The sequence below is a fragment of the Ixodes scapularis genome, unplaced genomic scaffold, assembly GCF_016920785.2.
Source record: "Ixodes scapularis isolate PalLabHiFi unplaced genomic scaffold, ASM1692078v2 PGA_scaffold7__128_contigs__length_106722199, whole genome shotgun sequence".
NCBI classification, from domain to species: domain Eukaryota; kingdom Metazoa; phylum Arthropoda; class Arachnida; order Ixodida; family Ixodidae; genus Ixodes; species Ixodes scapularis.
In genome coordinates, this window is record NW_024609882.1 from 42,898,653 (window position 1) to 42,915,589 (window position 16,937).

General features: G+C 47.0%; 1 protein-coding gene across 1 annotated transcript in view; it reads right to left on the reverse strand.

Annotated features, from left to right (window-relative positions):
• LOC8024951 (whirlin) overlaps positions 1 to 16,937 on the reverse strand; it is a 65,884-nt gene that overhangs the window by 40,110 nt on the left and 8,837 nt on the right. The window contains exons 4-5 of the mRNA XM_042286214.1: positions 10,354 to 10,481; positions 8,729 to 8,802 (exon numbers count right to left, since the gene is read on the reverse strand). Of these exons, the coding sequence (XP_042142148.1) occupies positions 8,729 to 8,802; positions 10,354 to 10,481 (202 nt within the window). The remainder of the gene's footprint in view (positions 1 to 8,728; positions 8,803 to 10,353; positions 10,482 to 16,937) is intronic.

The window sequence follows — 16,937 nt, forward strand, 5'->3', positions numbered from 1 at the left end:
CCCCTGCCCGTTTCGATCTGGACGAGCATCCTCACGGGCGTGCGGTCGTGTGTCACTACTGCATGATGCACGTGCTATCCGATCTTTAAAAGCTCGATAGGTCCAGCCTGACACGCTTTACGGAACAGCGGAGCAAATCGGGGTCCAGAAAACCGGCCATGAAAAAGAGTATTCTTTAGTAATCCTCGCGCAATTATTAAGAAGTCAGCCCAGCGAGACCTGGCTGTCGGGACAAACGGGGACGCGACTCCGTCGAAAGGGAAGACTCCGCTTGTCTTCCTCGGCGCGGAGAACAAAAGAGCGCAACAAATCCATTAAACCTACATCAGGCCGATCAGCACCGGCGGGGCCGGTCGGGAAGCCGATGCTCGCGCGCGGCAGAGAAAGGATCGGACGACGAAGACAGCCATGTACTCCGTCTCCCTTCCTCCGAACCAGAACGCCCCCGCAGTTGTACACACCGTTTCACCTTATCGATAGACCGCAGTGGACGGTATAGCCAATCCAGCGCTGTGAACATATACCACGTGATTACGAGCCCCGCGGGTCGCTGTCTGGCCTCCTGAGGGCCACGAGACACTCATGACACGATATTAGATTGGCTTCGATGACTTATAGCGAAAGCTCACGGTGCAGAACCCAAGGATCCTGGGTTCAGCCCTCAAATTTACCCGTTTCAATCTGGATGAAGCATCGTAATGGAGTGCGGTCGTGAATCACTACTGCGAAATGCACGTTGAATAAAAAAATAATAATAAAAGAATCGGTAGCAGTTGTATTGCAGGGGCTAAATTTGACGTCTACAGAGGAGACACATAAGCCGGCTTGCTAGAATCGGCGTTTTGGCAAAGAGTGTGGGAAATTTGAAAGCGTACGAGCGGAATTGCACTTGAAGTCGAGCCTCAAGCGGTCGCGCGTCCCGCAGGCTTGGCAGGCTTTCTTCACAACCTCTAAGCAAAGACGATGAATCAGGCAAGCCGACTCAGACGCCCATTAGGGCTGACTAACTTCCAGCCGTCGAAACATAGCATACACAAGCACCATTTTATGGCCCGTAGCGCTCTCTGCGGTCCATCGCAAGCCGAAACGAAGCTGGGGCATACAGCAAGGAAGCACAAGCCCAAAAGATCGGGGGTAGCTCAGCTCGTCGATCACTTTCGCATTTCGTCGGCAGCGGAAGGAGGGGGACGCACAACATGGGTTGCGCAACGTTTGTTTGCCACAGCCTCCGACCCCTGAGCACCGTTCACTTCCTGATGCGCGCATCGCGAAGCGGCGTCATCAGAATCCGGCAGAACCTGATCCCGGTCTCTGCCTTCCGTTGAACCGAATTGGCGGCACGTCGAAGGGGCCCGAAACGCCGACGAACGTCTTCGGGCCTCTCCGAACACGTCCGTCCCCGACCGAGCGATATGCCTCGTTCACCTGTACTAAGCTGAGAGTGCGGGAGAGACTATGTGGCTGTTGTACGTGTCATACGTTGATCTTTCCCCACTTGATTACGCTTCCGCCTAATACCCACGCGCAGAGAGCGCAGTCAGGTGGTGAAATGGGAGGCGGTTGATTGGCCTGGCGAGTGCGTGGCTCTCACCGCACTCTCAGCTTAGCGGAGGGTAGCTGCCAGGCCATTCAGTTCAGCGGAATACCAAGCAACCTAAATTTGACCCGGAGAGACGGAGACCATTACTTGTAAATGCAGCTATGCTGGGCCCCTCGCTGCGTAGCGAAGACGATGTTTATAAGATGCTGCATTCTCAAAGGGGTCGTCGCTTATTCATGCAGCAATTATGAAGGTTGATGATCAATCATTAAACAAAATACGCCGCATTTTGTGTAGGCTGTCCCTACGACATCCCTCCTTCTCATCAATTAGCTTGAGTTTCCGTTGAGTCAGTCTAATTCAAACATATTCAATGTATTTTTGATATAACAGAGAATTAAGTTCAACTTTTTTTTTCGAACCGACTAATATACGGGACTTTTTACTGTCTCTAGCGCCTTCACTAGTAAGCGCACACCGCATGGGGACCCCGACAGTCGCCTCCAGGAGCATACTTAATACACCATCACAATTAACTCTCGGGGGAATCAGAGGGAGAAAAATGTGTGGTACTCTGTTGTTCATATTTGAACACAATTACTTTCAAAAAGAGTAGAAACAGTGTGATAGGCGTAGGTATTTGGAATGTTCTTGAAGAACATTTTTTTCTGGTGCATTTATAGGCGAGCAAGCGCGATATCGCTTCAATACCATACACAATAAGCAACGGGGACGGGATCAAGTCATCCAAAAGGATTGCGCGTAGCCACCTGCGCAAGACGGACACCGAGGGATCGACTCGTTAACATCTCTACTCAGCCAGCACGTTCCGCGGCGGTCCCCGCCAGAAGTCAAGAGCTGCCGGAAGACGTCGCAACAATTGTCTCGACACTCCTGACACCGGACCATTTGCCCGCGACGCGAACACGCCTCAAACAAACGGTCCTTCCCCCCAGAACAAAAGGAAGCGGTCCACCGGCAAGTTGAACGGGCAATCACCGGCGACCCCAACCAAGGGAGCTTGAGTGTGGACAGTCCACAGGTCCGCCGACAGTGCGCCGTCACAACGGTTCATCGAACTGCCACACGAGGCACCAGAAGTACTCCGTCCATCCCTAAGCCGACAATGCGGTGGAACCTAGGGGCTCGCTGGGCCAATCATACGCCTTTCTTTCGTCACGTGATCACCCTCCCACGCTCAGATAACCGAGGTCAGGTGATGAAAGGGAGGTGGTTCATTGGTTAGGCGAGCGCGTGGTTCTTGCCGCACTGTCAGCTCAGGGGTGAATGGAGGGTAGTCGGAGGGCAGGCGACAACGACGACAGTTAAACAGCACACGTGTGGCATGGGCCACGCTTTCATTTTCTCGCCTACACCGCTGGACCGGTCTCTGTGTATACGTATATACGACCGAGGACAACCCGTCTGAAGGGGACATTCGCCCGTGCGCCAACTCGCCCGTTTCCTGGTGTCGGAATGGGCTTCGTTCAGGAAGCGGCCGGTCGGGCTTTTGTTACTGCCTTATTATTTGTTTACGCACACTCTTCTTTCTGTGCGTTTTTTTTTTTATTTTATTCTTTTTAAAGCGTGCGCGCGAAAAAGATAAAAGTTCGACGTCGCGTTAGCGCTGCGGCCGTCGGAGCGAGCGTGGTTCGGCGGAGGGAGCGATCGCGCGTTCCCCATCAGGCCGGAAACGGCGTGAAATTGTTTGCGTGAACGAAGGATAGAAAAAAAAATATTCAAAATGGAGCTTGAGTTGAGAGAGAAAAAAAAAATAGAATCCCAAAACGAAAGAAAAAAATTTCGCCCGGTCAACGATCTTCGAAAGCGACGCATTGCCGCCGTCGGGATGGCAGCGATGGAAATGCGAGCGCGCGCGTGACAAGAGAGAGTCAACACTTTAGATCGTGGTAATGCCGAATTACGAAGATTCCGCGGAAGAGCATCTACAAGTCAAAACCATAAGACGAACAAAATTAATAATAAAAAAGGAAAGCATAACACACTTAGGGCTTTGAACAGTGCCACTACCAAACTACACGCTTCGCGTACTTCCAACCAAGTCTACGGCGGCCTCAGCGTCTCGGGATTTCAGGATCAAGCTTAGGTTCATACATGCGCGCTTTGGGGAACTGCTGAAGGCAGGAACACATGGAAGGATTTTCGCATACTAATATTAAAAAATTCGAACACCAACCAGACAGATCTCTGTCAAACGTTTACTTTTAAATCTTTTCGCATACTGTATTCAAAATATCCTGCGATCTTCGGTTGCTGTCTCGCACATGTGATCCAGCCTTGATAGCGATGATTTTGACAGACGGTATTATGCGCCACAGTATGAAAGCTCGAGATTAGGTAATATAAAGCCTTAATTTGGTTTTTGGTGCAGAGTTCACACTATTTACTACTTGCATAACACACAATATGCTCACCTGTATTAGTAATGAACAGTTTTTAGTTTACTTAAACATAAAGATATGAAGACTCCTCTACTAAATATCTACGAGCACGAATGACATTATAAAATATACGAATGGACTGCCGTCGTTGAAAGAGGACGTAACTTTAACGGTCGCAGGGCACTGCTAATATTGGGTTTCTATCCCCGCATGTTGGTCACTCAGAGCGCGAAAATAAATCGACATAAAATAAGCACCAAAATCAAAAACGAAACAGTGCAAGCCGCCAAAACTAGGGATGTCGCGAACCACCCTAGGTTCGATTTCGAAAGGTTTCGATATTTGCGAAGCGAACTAAGGTTCGATTTCGAAAAATTTCGATATTTTCGTACCGACCGAGGTTCGATTTCGAAAAATTCGCAACTTTTGTCCACAGCGGAGTTTCGAATTCGAAAATTTCGAAGCTTTCACGGTTTCTAAAATTTCGAATTCGAATATTTCGAATATTTTTTTACTTCAGGTTCGATAAATTCGAAGATTTCGAAATTCTTTGTAAAAAAAAAATTCGAAAACTTCGAACGCTTCGAATTTTTATAGACATGAAGTTCGAACAATTCGAAGATTCGAATTTCTTTTGGCTTAAAGTTCGAAAAGTTCGAAAGTTTCGATTCTCTTTTAACGCTACATTCAAAAAAAAAAAAAAAAAAACTTCGAAGATTTTGAATTTTTTTCTAATCCAAGTTTTCAAAGTTTGAAGTCCGATTTTCAAGTTTTTCTACAGTTTCAGTTTCAAATAACGTTTTCACGACTCGCTTGTTTTCACAAAATCAAGTTTAGAAAAGTTAGGGTGTGATACCTAGATTCTGCGAAGTTGGTAAGGCAATTAAATGAGACGACGAGTGTCCCGGACGTGCTAGAATATTTGCCAGTGCAGAATTGTGACCGCCAGCCCCCCCCGGGGGGGGGGGGGGTCTTTGTCACGCAGTAGTGATTGCACGAAAACACTGTTTTACGAGACTCATCCAGTTCGAAACGGCCAGGGGCGAGCAGGAGGTTGAGGCTCAGAAAAACCTTGAAGCGACCTGGCAAACTAGCTCGCCACCCCTTGCACGCTGGTAGTAATCCGATCCGGTGAAGTTTATAATTGTCCTGGAGGTTTATTTTCTGGGACGGAGGAATCGCCTCGCAAAAAGCACAAAAGCCGACACAACTCGAGGTCGAGGAGCGTTCTACCATACAAGTGGCGTCGGAAGAGGAAAAACGGGGGGAAAGAGGGTAGCGGGGGGGGGGGGGGGGGGGGGGGGGGGGGGGGGCTTAAGTTTCCTTTTTTTCCTTGCAGGTATTTCGGACTGTTAAAGAAAACAATACGGGGAAAGAGGGCGTGGTCGAGCTTATTTTAATCTGAAATTATTTATGCATATGTATAGCTACTGTCGCTCTTCACTACATAAAAGGTTGCGTAGATGGTCACTGTTAGAAACTCGTTGTCAGAAGGCACTGCTCGTCACATGCTTAGTGGTTCGGAAGTTCAAAGCTGTCTTTTCGACCTAAACACCTGTGCCGATAGTAACAAAAGAAAAAAAAAAAAAAATAAATGCGGGAATAAAAAGCAGGAGAAAAAAAAAAAACTATAAAGAAGTCGTCGGAGGTGTTCTATTCGTGCATATTCAGAGGTTCAGAACTTCGAAACAAGTTTCTTTTACCAAAATGTGTACAGGCTAAAAGAAACACGTCCCAGGAACGTGATGCGAAAAAAAAAAAAGTTTTCTTTTAATGACGTGCTGAACTTGAACACTACTAGAAATCTTCTGCAATGAGTTAATTTATTCCTTAACGTGAAAAAACAATAAATATATTATTTTATATTCTGCAGATGGCAATGATATGTACTGTCTGTGGTGCTAATTTAAATGCGATACCTCAAACAACTTAGACGAAAATAAATATCAAGTTTAGGTCATAATTGCATGCAGATACATGTTTGGACATTTCTTCGAAACTCACGTTGAATAACAATAATCACATCTTAAGACGGCACTTACCTGTAGCTATACATAGATCATTCTTAAAAAAGTATAACATATCTACCATAAATAGCTCCGGCTGCAGCGTGCTTCAAATCTGGCACAAACGATAATCGTCAAAAACCCGTCGTGTCGTCCGTCCTCGCCCCTTCGGGGATTTATTTCTTTAAACCTAAGCATGCCAGAACATTGAAATAAATGACATTGTCTTTCGTAAGGAACGCAGCACCGCGTGTAAAAGTTCGAGAAAAAAAAATTACGAATGTACCCCACTCCTTGAAATCAAACGAAACCGGCCGCCGGTCTTTCGAAGTTCGACGAACGTCGAACTTTTACCCTAAAAGTTCGAAGTTCGTCGAACTTCTGACTTTTCAGAATTCGAAAGTTCGAAACTTTTCGAATTTTCTTGATAAATAAGTTCGAAAGTTCGAAATTCATCGAATTTTTTGGTCAGTCAAGGTCGAAAGTTCGACAAGCATCGAACCTTGCAGCGCAATAAGTTCGAAAGTTCGAAAAAGATCGAATTTTTTAGCGTAATAAGTTCGACGGTTCGAAAAGCGTCGAACTTCTTAGCTTAACAAGTTCGAAAATTCGATTTCCGTCGAATTTTACGATATAGACAATTCGAAAAATCGATATCTTTCGAACCTTTCGAACCGCTTGATTCGATCATCGAAACTTCGATTCGAAAAAAGTTCGCGGCATCCCTAGCCAAAACAGAGTTCCGGTGGCGAGGTTAGCGCACGCACTAACCAGGGGGCGGTGCCCTAAGCCACCAACATACTTTCTCCCGCGACGGTTGTCTTTTCAAAACAGCAGTGACACCAGGAAATGGTTTCGCGGGTAGCAACGATTGGCTGGGTGCCTCCTCCGGATAACGGCGGGTCATTACCCCGAGCACTGTCTCTCCCCGTCATTCCGTCCACCCTCTCACCCCTCAAGCTCACTCGCGTATAGTTTACTTAATGTCCAAATTACCTCCGGACAAAAGAGCTTTGAAGACAGGTAGTTGTACGATACACTCTGATAACAGTCCCCGCACGCACTGTGGACTGAGTTTCTTTTGTTCTTGTTTTGTTGGCAGCCTTGGAGAGTGCCGGGCGTAACGGGAACTCCCGTAATCCCACGCCGGGACTCCGTCAACTCAATTACAACACTCGCTCGTTCGTCGTTACTCTGCTTTCCCACAGCTTTCCGCGTTCCTGACGCAAGATTGCGCGCGTTTGTCTAGCGCGTAACTTGTGTCCAGCCGCGTGTATCAAAGTATATCTACACATAAAAAACCAAAGCGAATGATAACAGGACGGGTACTAACAATGCCCCAAAGTGCCTAGTGCCTACGTGAGAGATTCGTTGTCTAACGCCGGAAAGCGTAAATTTAGATCCGTCTTCCGGCGTGACGGTGAAAATCAGAAGATACAAAGACTTAAAGGCACTGTACTAACTCGCCGTACCTTTTCAGCAAACAGCAGACTCGACGTCTTTGGATGTAAAAATTTCTTATAGTCACTTTGCCTTTTCCGGAATAAAAATATTCCTCTAAACGAAGCTATACAAGGTCCAACTTTTTTTGTTTTTTATCCACCCTTTTACTTGATACAGGGAAAAAATAATATCAGATATAAATATATATATATTTTCACAAATCTACACTCCAGAGCGCGAGTGCTTTTTGCTTTGGAAAGCGAGCAAAGGACTCCCCACGAACTGTATAAAATGGTTGCAGGGCGCCTCCTTTAAACGCCCGAACTCCAAAACGCGGTGGTTGCCTTTCGTTGTGCTTTGTCTGTGCATGCACGCTCGAAGCTCACGATAGGCCAAAGAGTTATTGAAGATAGGTAACTCTCGCTAAAAACGTAAAAAAAAAAAATTCCTTGTCGTTCTTATTCTGTCTGTGACTATAACTATATTCTCTGAAGTGCTAGTCCTCCCGAGCGACAAGCAGCAACGACCGACACCGACGAACCTCAGGGACGTGTAACATGCAGACGAAGGTATCTCGGCAACCTTGCAATCACTCCTACTGCCTTCACGAGCACCGAAAGATCGCAAACCTGCCAAAGAGATACCGATACCTTCGCATGCATACTGCACATGCTTGAAGTTGGAATGGTCAGCGTCAGTCGTTGCCGTTTGTCGCTCAAGTGGGACAAGAATGCGCCTTTTTGATTTGTAGAGTCGGTACTTCCCAATTTCTATGATTATTTTGCGTCCATAGATGCATGAACTATAGGAGAGATGGGAATAAACAAAGTTCAGGAAGGCACGCGCTCTATAGATAGGCATGCACATCCGTGGGAAGTGCCGTGCTTGCAAGACGCGAAAGCTAGTTCACGAGTAAATACACTGCAAATGGATAATGTCAACGACGACATGTCTACAGATATAGGCAAGTGTGAAGCTCACGTTATGACTCTGACCACAATCGCTCATATTCGGGTCTGCGAGCAGGTAATAATGCGGCTGAATACTTGGTGTCTGACGGCGGATGATGCAGAGTGCTAGCGCGTGGCTCCGACCGTTATGCAGGGGAGGAAAATTATTTGACTCTCTCGCGGCATTATGCAAGCACATGGACCATCAGTGATTATTCAGACACACGTGGTGCACACGTCTTCTAAGACAGCGGTGATGAATTTACATTTCCCGTCGCTTGACACGGTATAGCCCGAGGAATGAATACCCTTTACGATAGCAATAATGTTTTCACGAAATCAAAAGCGTACAAGAAAGAAAAAAAAATAAGAAAAAAAAACACTCACCCTGAGTCCTCTGTGGTGCGCCTCCGAGCCACCGGATACTTGGGACACAAACACACCGGTGCCATGCTCACGGCCTGCGAGGAAGACACAACCGCACTCAAGACACATTCCACGCCATCTGGCAGGCCTCCCGACCCAGATATCCTACCTCGCTCCACCTCACCAAACTACAGGGGGGCGAGAACCAAAAGAAAGTCGGGGAACGAAACGACCCATGCGGAAACTATACGTATCTACAGAAACGGGCCAAAGTAAGACTTATCTTTCCGTGAAGTGTATACATACGTAGGATCGGGCGCCGATTCCGAGACCTCCAGCGCCGCGTTTAGTTCGATCCGGTCGGCCAGAAGGATGTTTGAAACGCCGAACCACGTCCGTTATCTCAGTGTATCACGAAGTTGAAGTGTATAAAACAAAGCGCGCCCAAACTCGTTTTAAGACCCGGTAGAAAAGTGGCGCCTGGAGTGGCTCGTTCCCCCGTCATCCTGCCCTTGAGGAAGGTCACGGACTAATCTGATCATCTCTTTCTCTCTCTGTCTCGTTTTCTTTTTCCGTGCGTCGCGGAACCCCGTCTTCTTCGGGACTTTTTACGGGAAACTTTCACCCAGGAAGTCTCCGATCCTGGAAGAGGAAATTTGTCGAAAACCGTATAGATACGATTATGTGGTGTGGGAAAGGCCTCGACGGGACAAGCGTACGAGTGTATCAGATACTCAAGGGCGCCTCCACCCTTTTTTTGCCACCCAGTTTAGGCAAACTACGCATTGCGGAGAGCTCAGAATCCACCCAAATGCAACAGCGCTACGCGATCACGACCCACTAAAACCGGGATCACACCGCTATCACAAGAGGCAGTCTGTAAACACTGAATGAGGCGCGTTTCTTCATTGTACGACAGTCCATTGGTCATACAAGAAAAAAAAAAACAATCTGACAGGCATGTGTCACCGAAATATCCGTGGTTCGAACGCCGCTCGCCAAATTTCTGTTTTGAACATTGCCATGCAGCATTCAAAGCACGGATCTCGCGTTCGAATCTGTATATAGGCTGTCTATTGAATGATGCATAAGCAGCGTGACTCCGGCTTAATCTTCCTACCGGATTGTAGAATAGTATTCGTGTTGGATTACGAACGTTGGTAAGCAACCGCGCTTGAAAAATTACTTTGACAGCAGTGTGTAAAAAAAAAAATGTTCTGTTTGAGCACACTGACTGGCAACCAGGAGCAAGCAATGCTCGGCTATCGGACGATTCTTTCATCAGCAGCAAGATGGCCACTCCTAGATGTCGCACTTACATGGAATCGTGCATGGTCTGCCATTTTTGTCTGGCTCTACACGTTTGCAAGAAGCGACGCTTCAAAAGTTATAGTCTGGCCATAGTGGATGGATAACGCTTACCTGCTGCAACGGTCCGGCAACCGTGGGCACTCCTTAGCAGAGCTTGGTTATCAAAAATACACACGCGTCAAGAGCAAGATGGCGGGTCCCATACGCCGTGCTTGCAGTCGTGTATAGCTTTTGAAGCGTGGATAACTTACAAAGGTGCCAGACGACGCTACAGTGTCGTCTGGGATAGTGTATTTCCGGACTAGTGCACACTAGGTTTCAGAGGTATGTCTCACCTCCACGTATGGAGAAGCCCAGCGGAGCAGCGCCCCGACGCTTGAGTTGCACCAGACGAATCTTGTTGGGGAGGTAGGTCTGTTCCGAGGGATCGTCGCTGCCGTTGCTCGCTCGAATCAGCTGAGGGCTGCGTGGAAAGAAGACGCCAAATGAACTGTCGAAACGTGAAGGGGCATCTCGGAAACTCGGCGACGCGGTACTCGACATCACAAATAATAACCTTTATTACACCTGTCTACAGACAGCTCATGGCAAATAAATAGCGACTCTACAAGACGCACATATATTCAAAAATTACTATGCAAGTAATATGCCTTCGAGATTACGGCTAAATTTTGTCACATTACAAAATATTTCTATGTGGTCACAATCATGCTTGTCTTATTCAAGTCGCATTCTTATATTAGGAGATGTAACAAAAAGCGCATTTATTTATTTATTTGTTTCAGTCCTCCCTCAGCGCCAGAGGAATTATTGCAGTAGGTGTGTGTGTAAAGGGGGGGGGGGGGGGGAGGGGGGGGAGGGGGTTCATTTTCGCGAAACCAGTAATATAGTAGGGTAATGTGGTAATAAAAAAACTATCTGGTAATGAACATTGGCTGGTTAAGGAACGCGCTGTAAAAAGCTAGACGCAGGACGACACACGCAAAACGTAACACGTGTCTTTACATTTTTTTTAAAAATAAATTTCTCCATTTTTATATTGACACATACAGGTTAAGAATTCAGTAGCTGCTCCGTCTTCAGCGCGAGCTTTCTGTACTTCATCGCAAACGCCGCCGAAGTACTTCGGAAGTCAAGAAGCGCGTGCTGATGGCGGAGCGTCTTAGGAAATTTTCAGCCTGTCCGACTACCAATAGAAAATAGCAGGTAAAGTAATTAAAAAAAATAGCTTCATGTTTGGTCATTTTCGTGAACACGTTTAAACGCGGTAGCTTTATTCGCAACTCCAACTCCCTGTAGATGGCGGGGCAGTGGTCCCAAAATGGCGGAAGAGGTGGGGATAGATTCTCTAGGATTTCCCGTGCGCCTGCTCGCTGACGCTGTTCAGTGTGCTAAAATTAATTTATTTGGCTATAAATACGAAACAGTCATGGCAGAAGCATATCACAGGTGACGGAGATGTTGACGTGAGTTAAGAAAATGGGCATACTGATTTATAAAAGTTGCGAGGCGGAAAACAACAATTCCTATTTGAACGCTCGCTCTCGCTTTTTCCGTTAGATCTGTATATATGCTGCACGAACATGTCGACCAGAATGATGCGGAAACAGCAGCATCAAGGCTGACAGTCCCTGCCACCGTCTCTGTCGCCTTCCCCGCTCCTCTGGTTCTTCGTTCTTCCGCGAGAGGGCGAGCGGAGGGCTGGAGTTGCGAATAGGATGAGTGGTGTTCTTAGTTCGGGTGGTGCATAGGTCAGGATGACCCTTAGTTTTTCAGTGCCTGAAATGGGTGGTTCATTCAGTTCAGGTGGTGCTTAGGCCAGGGTTTTGTATGGAAACAAATTACGTCGCATCATTGTCGCTTTGTGCCGCCGCGTGCGCTTTCCTTCAGCACCACCCGGGTACAAAGACTTTGCGGTGAATTTTTCGGGTCACCAAAGGAAGGGAATCGCGCATTCCTGCCCTTTGTGCACTCCTCGTTTTGTGCGCTCTTTCTACACCACCTGTTTCTGCTCCACTCTTGTCCACTCCGTTCCGCGCGCTTTCTCGCACCACCTGCTTCTGCTCCTCCCTTTCCTGCCTGTTGGGTCCGTTGCTCAGTCAGCAGCGCATACGGCTTCCACGACGATGAACAGGTTTCAATCCCTGCACCAGTTGCCGTTTCTCCCCATTTTTTTCAACATTATTTAGCGGTTTTGGGTCATCAAGAGATGGAAAGCAATGCTTTCCTGCCCTTTCCACTCCTCGTTCTGCGCGCTCTTTCTACACCACCTGCTTTTGCTCCTCTTTCTTACCCCTGAGGTTGGTTGGCCCTGTAAAGCTACCGCTTTAATAGCTGGTTAAGTAACGCACTGTAAAACAAGACAGAGAAACACACACAGAGCGTTGCAAGAGTGTTGTCGTCTCGTTTCCTCATGCTTACATAGACACTGAGCGAAGGCATGGCGCCTTGCGTAAAAACGCAATTCCCTATACCAATGACAGTCCTAAATGCCTTAGAAGCTAATATCTTTACGACCCACGCGTTTTTCCAGCGTTGGTATGCGTAACGTCAAGCGCTCAAACACACACAAAACAAACAAAGCACACGTATTTCACGGAATGACAGAGTTGTCGCAATCCTCCGCGATGGGTTCTCGGTAATCAACCCGGGTGGTTACGACGAATATGTAGGATGGGGCGAAGCAACGCTAGTTCTCCCGAACGCACATATATCTTGGTACCGCCTATTTCCTTTCTCAATCACTAAGAGTATAAATAAAGCACCGTTTTTTTTGTTTTTTTTTTCTGCCGAGATTGAGGTTAGTAGGCGTTTCTGGTTGTACGTGGATATGGGTGGGGAAAAAAATAGGTGCTGAAGTTTCTTGGTAGCAAGGATCCCAAGAGAAGGTTTCTTGGTACACGTCTTTTTTCTTGTAATTGTTAACCGTGATATAGTTTCGAAAGTTGCGAGCGAACAGTAGGTTATATATACAAAACGACACACGACATCATTACAAATATGCTGAGGCGAGGTTTTCGTTTAAAACTTCTGCGTATTCGAAAGCACGATCGTGAGGATCATAACCTGGATGGCTAGGCTTGACATTTACATGTACGTTTTAAAAAGCCCGGAAGTGGCGTAATGGCGTTTGATCGGTGGAGGCCATTGACTCCACCAATCAGACGCCACTACGCCATTTCCGTGACCTTTTGAAACGTACATGTAAATATCCAACCTAACCATCACTCGACGCGTTAATGAGTAATTTATTTTATTATACTACGCGTAGTGGTGAATGCATGATCGTGTCGGCGTGCGGTTGTTTGATTCACGTTGAAAATCTCAGGTTAGCTGCCATACACCAAACGCCGCCTTAAAAAAAAAAGTTTTATGTTGTTAAATTTATTTGTAAAACATCTTGTTTTTTTAATGCATGAAAAACAAGTAGAGAATATGAAAGCAAACAAAGGAAAAACATCTAGAATAAAGAAAGAAACAAACAAACGAAGGTGCACGCTTTTGGGCAGGAGCTCGGTCTGAATAGAAAGCCAAAAAAGTAATGCGTTTCTGTTGCAATGTAGTTGAAACACAAGTAAAATGGCGTCATAATTTCTGCATTCCCGTTTGTTTCAAAGTATATAAGAGATTGCCCGTCCCTCCCTCCAAACCCGAGCTATAGCCAACCACCGAACGACCGACGCCGTTTCGTACACAACACCGCGCACAGTTTGCAGCCGTCGAAGGTGATTACCGTTTATTACGGCGATCGAACCACGGAAGAGGCGCGCGCGCGTGACTCGTTTAATCGTTTCCAGATCGATGTCGTGGCATAGCCTTCCCTCCGATGTCGTGACGGAACACGAGACCTCGATCCTGCGCCAAGGATTGCCGGCCAATTAAGACAGCGGAAGAGTATATATGTTCTTCGCCTCGACCCGTCGCCGCTTTGGAAACTCGCTACAATGTTTACCAACGTGCAAATGGACATAGACAACGAATATTCCTCTAGCGACGCGACGTCTGCTCTGCCGCCTCCTTTTCTTTTCTTTTTTCTTTTTTCGCGAACATTCGAAGAAAGTTGCAGCATCGAAGAAAGGTGATTCGGTTCTCGCATCTGCCTCGCATCACGACCCAAAGGCGTGGCTCAAACATTCCGTGTTTTTAATGCGAAAGCATTAAATGGGGGTCTCATGGAGCGAGCTGACGTCATCAGTTGGAAGCGCGAAAACGGCAGGAATGTTTTCGCGCGCCTTCGGTTCCATTGGCTTGCACGCGTCGACGGGGCTCCCAATGGCCGCTGCGCCATGGCCTCCGAGATCCCGAAATGTGCGCGCGCTAGTACGCAGCAGACGATAAAGGGAGCGGACGAGCGGCTTGCATGCTTTCGGATTCACAACTCATAAGAAATGCTTAGCCATACCTCGAGCCTTTTTTTTCTTTTTTTTTTTCTTTTTTTCTTTCGAAGGCGAATAGTTCTTTTGTTTTACGGACACTGACAGCTTAGCAACGTAGGGAGTGGCGAATCTAGAGCACCTAATTATCGCCCCACAAACCAATCAGACCACAGCAAAGCGCCGAAGAACCAATCATGAAGCAAGAAGCGTGAACGTAAGAAGCCATGCCCTGCGTTTCTTAAGTCCTCGGTGACTACAGACGTTTGCAAGTACGGCCTCTGAGCGCCGCCATCTTGCTGGTGGTGTGGGTATAGATCGTCTGATTGTCAAGCATTGCTGAGGTCATGGGTCAGCAATGCTTGACTGTCAGGCGATCTACCCACATTAGCGGCAAGATGGCGGCGCCCAGAGGCCGGACTTGCAAACGTAGGGGGACTAAGGTGGGTGGCAAGTGTGCGGACGACGAACATCCGGTATAGGGCATAAGAAATGCACGGCCAGCATTTTTGCTCTATCTTTTTTTTTTATATTTTACCATTTCTGACTCGAGCTCTGTACAAAATAGACATAAAACGTCTTGCAAAATCGCGTGCCCAATTTCAGGCGTGTACGTTTTTAATCCTTATTTTGCAAGGCGTGCCAAATGTCTTAGTCCTTACGGCCCTGCACCCTGTACCATCTTTTTCGTGTCATAACTTACTTATTCTCGATAATTGTCATCAACACGCTGCGTAATTTTACAAAACGATCGACGTGATGGGTTCGCCATAACTCCTTCAAAGATAAAACGCTAGCCTGTTCTAAATAATAATAATAATAATAATAAAACATTTGCGCTACAGTTTTTGACAGCGTAAAAGCCGAAGGGTGCGGAGAGTATTTATCGCTCCGCTACCAATGAAATTGTGGCGTTAGCCGGTGACAATGCGGAAGGAGCACTTACGAAGCGAGAAGCGCGAATAAGCCGCACCTTGGGCTTCCAAAGTGTTGTCAGTAAACATAGACCTTTCTTCAAATACCCGGATTCCAACATAATTGTATCACTGTTGCCTCTCTCAAGTGTGTAACACATTCTATTGCGCCTCCTAATTTAAGGGAAGACGGCAGCTAGTCGAAGAAAAAAAAACAAAAAAACGTGTAGGACAAGATGCACCACAGCCCCGCTTGCGTAACGTCAACAAGCCACCCCCAAAACCGCCTATTACCTCCTGACCCAAGGGTATACAGACACCACATTCCTGCCGAAACTATAGTCGGTTACAAGTCAAGAAGGTAGGAGAAGCTCCTCCCACAAGTGTGATGCGCCCGTTTCAAATCTCTCCGCAGTCGAAAGAAGAGTTCACTGGAAACGCTCCTTGTTCCGCTTCAATGGATTCCCACTTGTCTCCGATCCCACTTTTTAAGAAAGCGACCTTTGTATTCATCGGAGAGGGAACCGAGCCCCTGAAAGCAGCCTTTGTATCCATCGGGGGGAAGCTAATCCCCGAAGGTCGTATTTGTTTCCGTCGGTGTGGGGAACTCTAATCTCCCTCTCGTGGCTTCCACAATGCTAAGTCAAAGTCGAAAGATAAAGCAAATATGTACAGAAAGGCAAGACCCTCCTCGCGCGTTGGCCGTGACGTCACGGAGACGGTGGGACGCTGTTGGATGCGGAGGTGGCGGAGGGATATCCGATTCCCTTTGAGGGGCATTTGCCGCTACCTTCTTAACCTGTAACTGACTATAGACCTCCAATCATGCAGTTCCGCCGACAATCGACGCGCGGCAGTATGTATCGGAGTCCACGAAAAACAAGCCCGCAAAGTTTGCGTACCCCAAATCAAGCAACGAAGCCGTCCGAAACGCAAAGTCTACACTCTGTGGGCTGCTGGCTGACTGCTGGCTGCCCACTGGCCTGAATCGTCCAGATGGAACGGAAGCCGACAAAGAATGGGACGCCATTTTTTTTTCGTGTCAACAGCAAGCGCAAAACAAAATGAAAGGACCCAAGAAGAAACCATCAGACAAACCACAACAGGATTCGGGGAGCCATTGCAGTGCGGCTGAAGCTCTTTGTTCGTGCGACTACTATTGTGTCTTGACGTGTATGTGCCGACCACTTCTTAATAAAGACAACGATTTGGCGAACGATTGTTTGGTGCATTTTGTAATAGGGTTCACCGAACTTTACTATTCGACCGTGTTGTGCAACATATGCATAAGAATTAGCTTTATCCTTCTTTCAATGACAAAGGGGAAGATGACGCTGCTTGTTTAAGTAGTTCTGTGGCCACAAACGTAATAAAGTTATTTTGTCGTGGAGCTTTAATTTTTTTTGTCCACGTGCTATAGCGCACAACACGTCTCATCGCTGACCAAGTTCGTTATTGAAAGTATCTTTCCCGTGTTCCTAATTTGAATCTGGCTTTTGCAATGTCTTTAGCATTATTGACCTCAAAACATGTCTTAACCTCAGGACCTTGGTACATGTTACCCACTTGACCTCAGCACACCTCTCAGATCAGTGATACTGTCTTTTCACTATTACTGACCCCTAGCACATG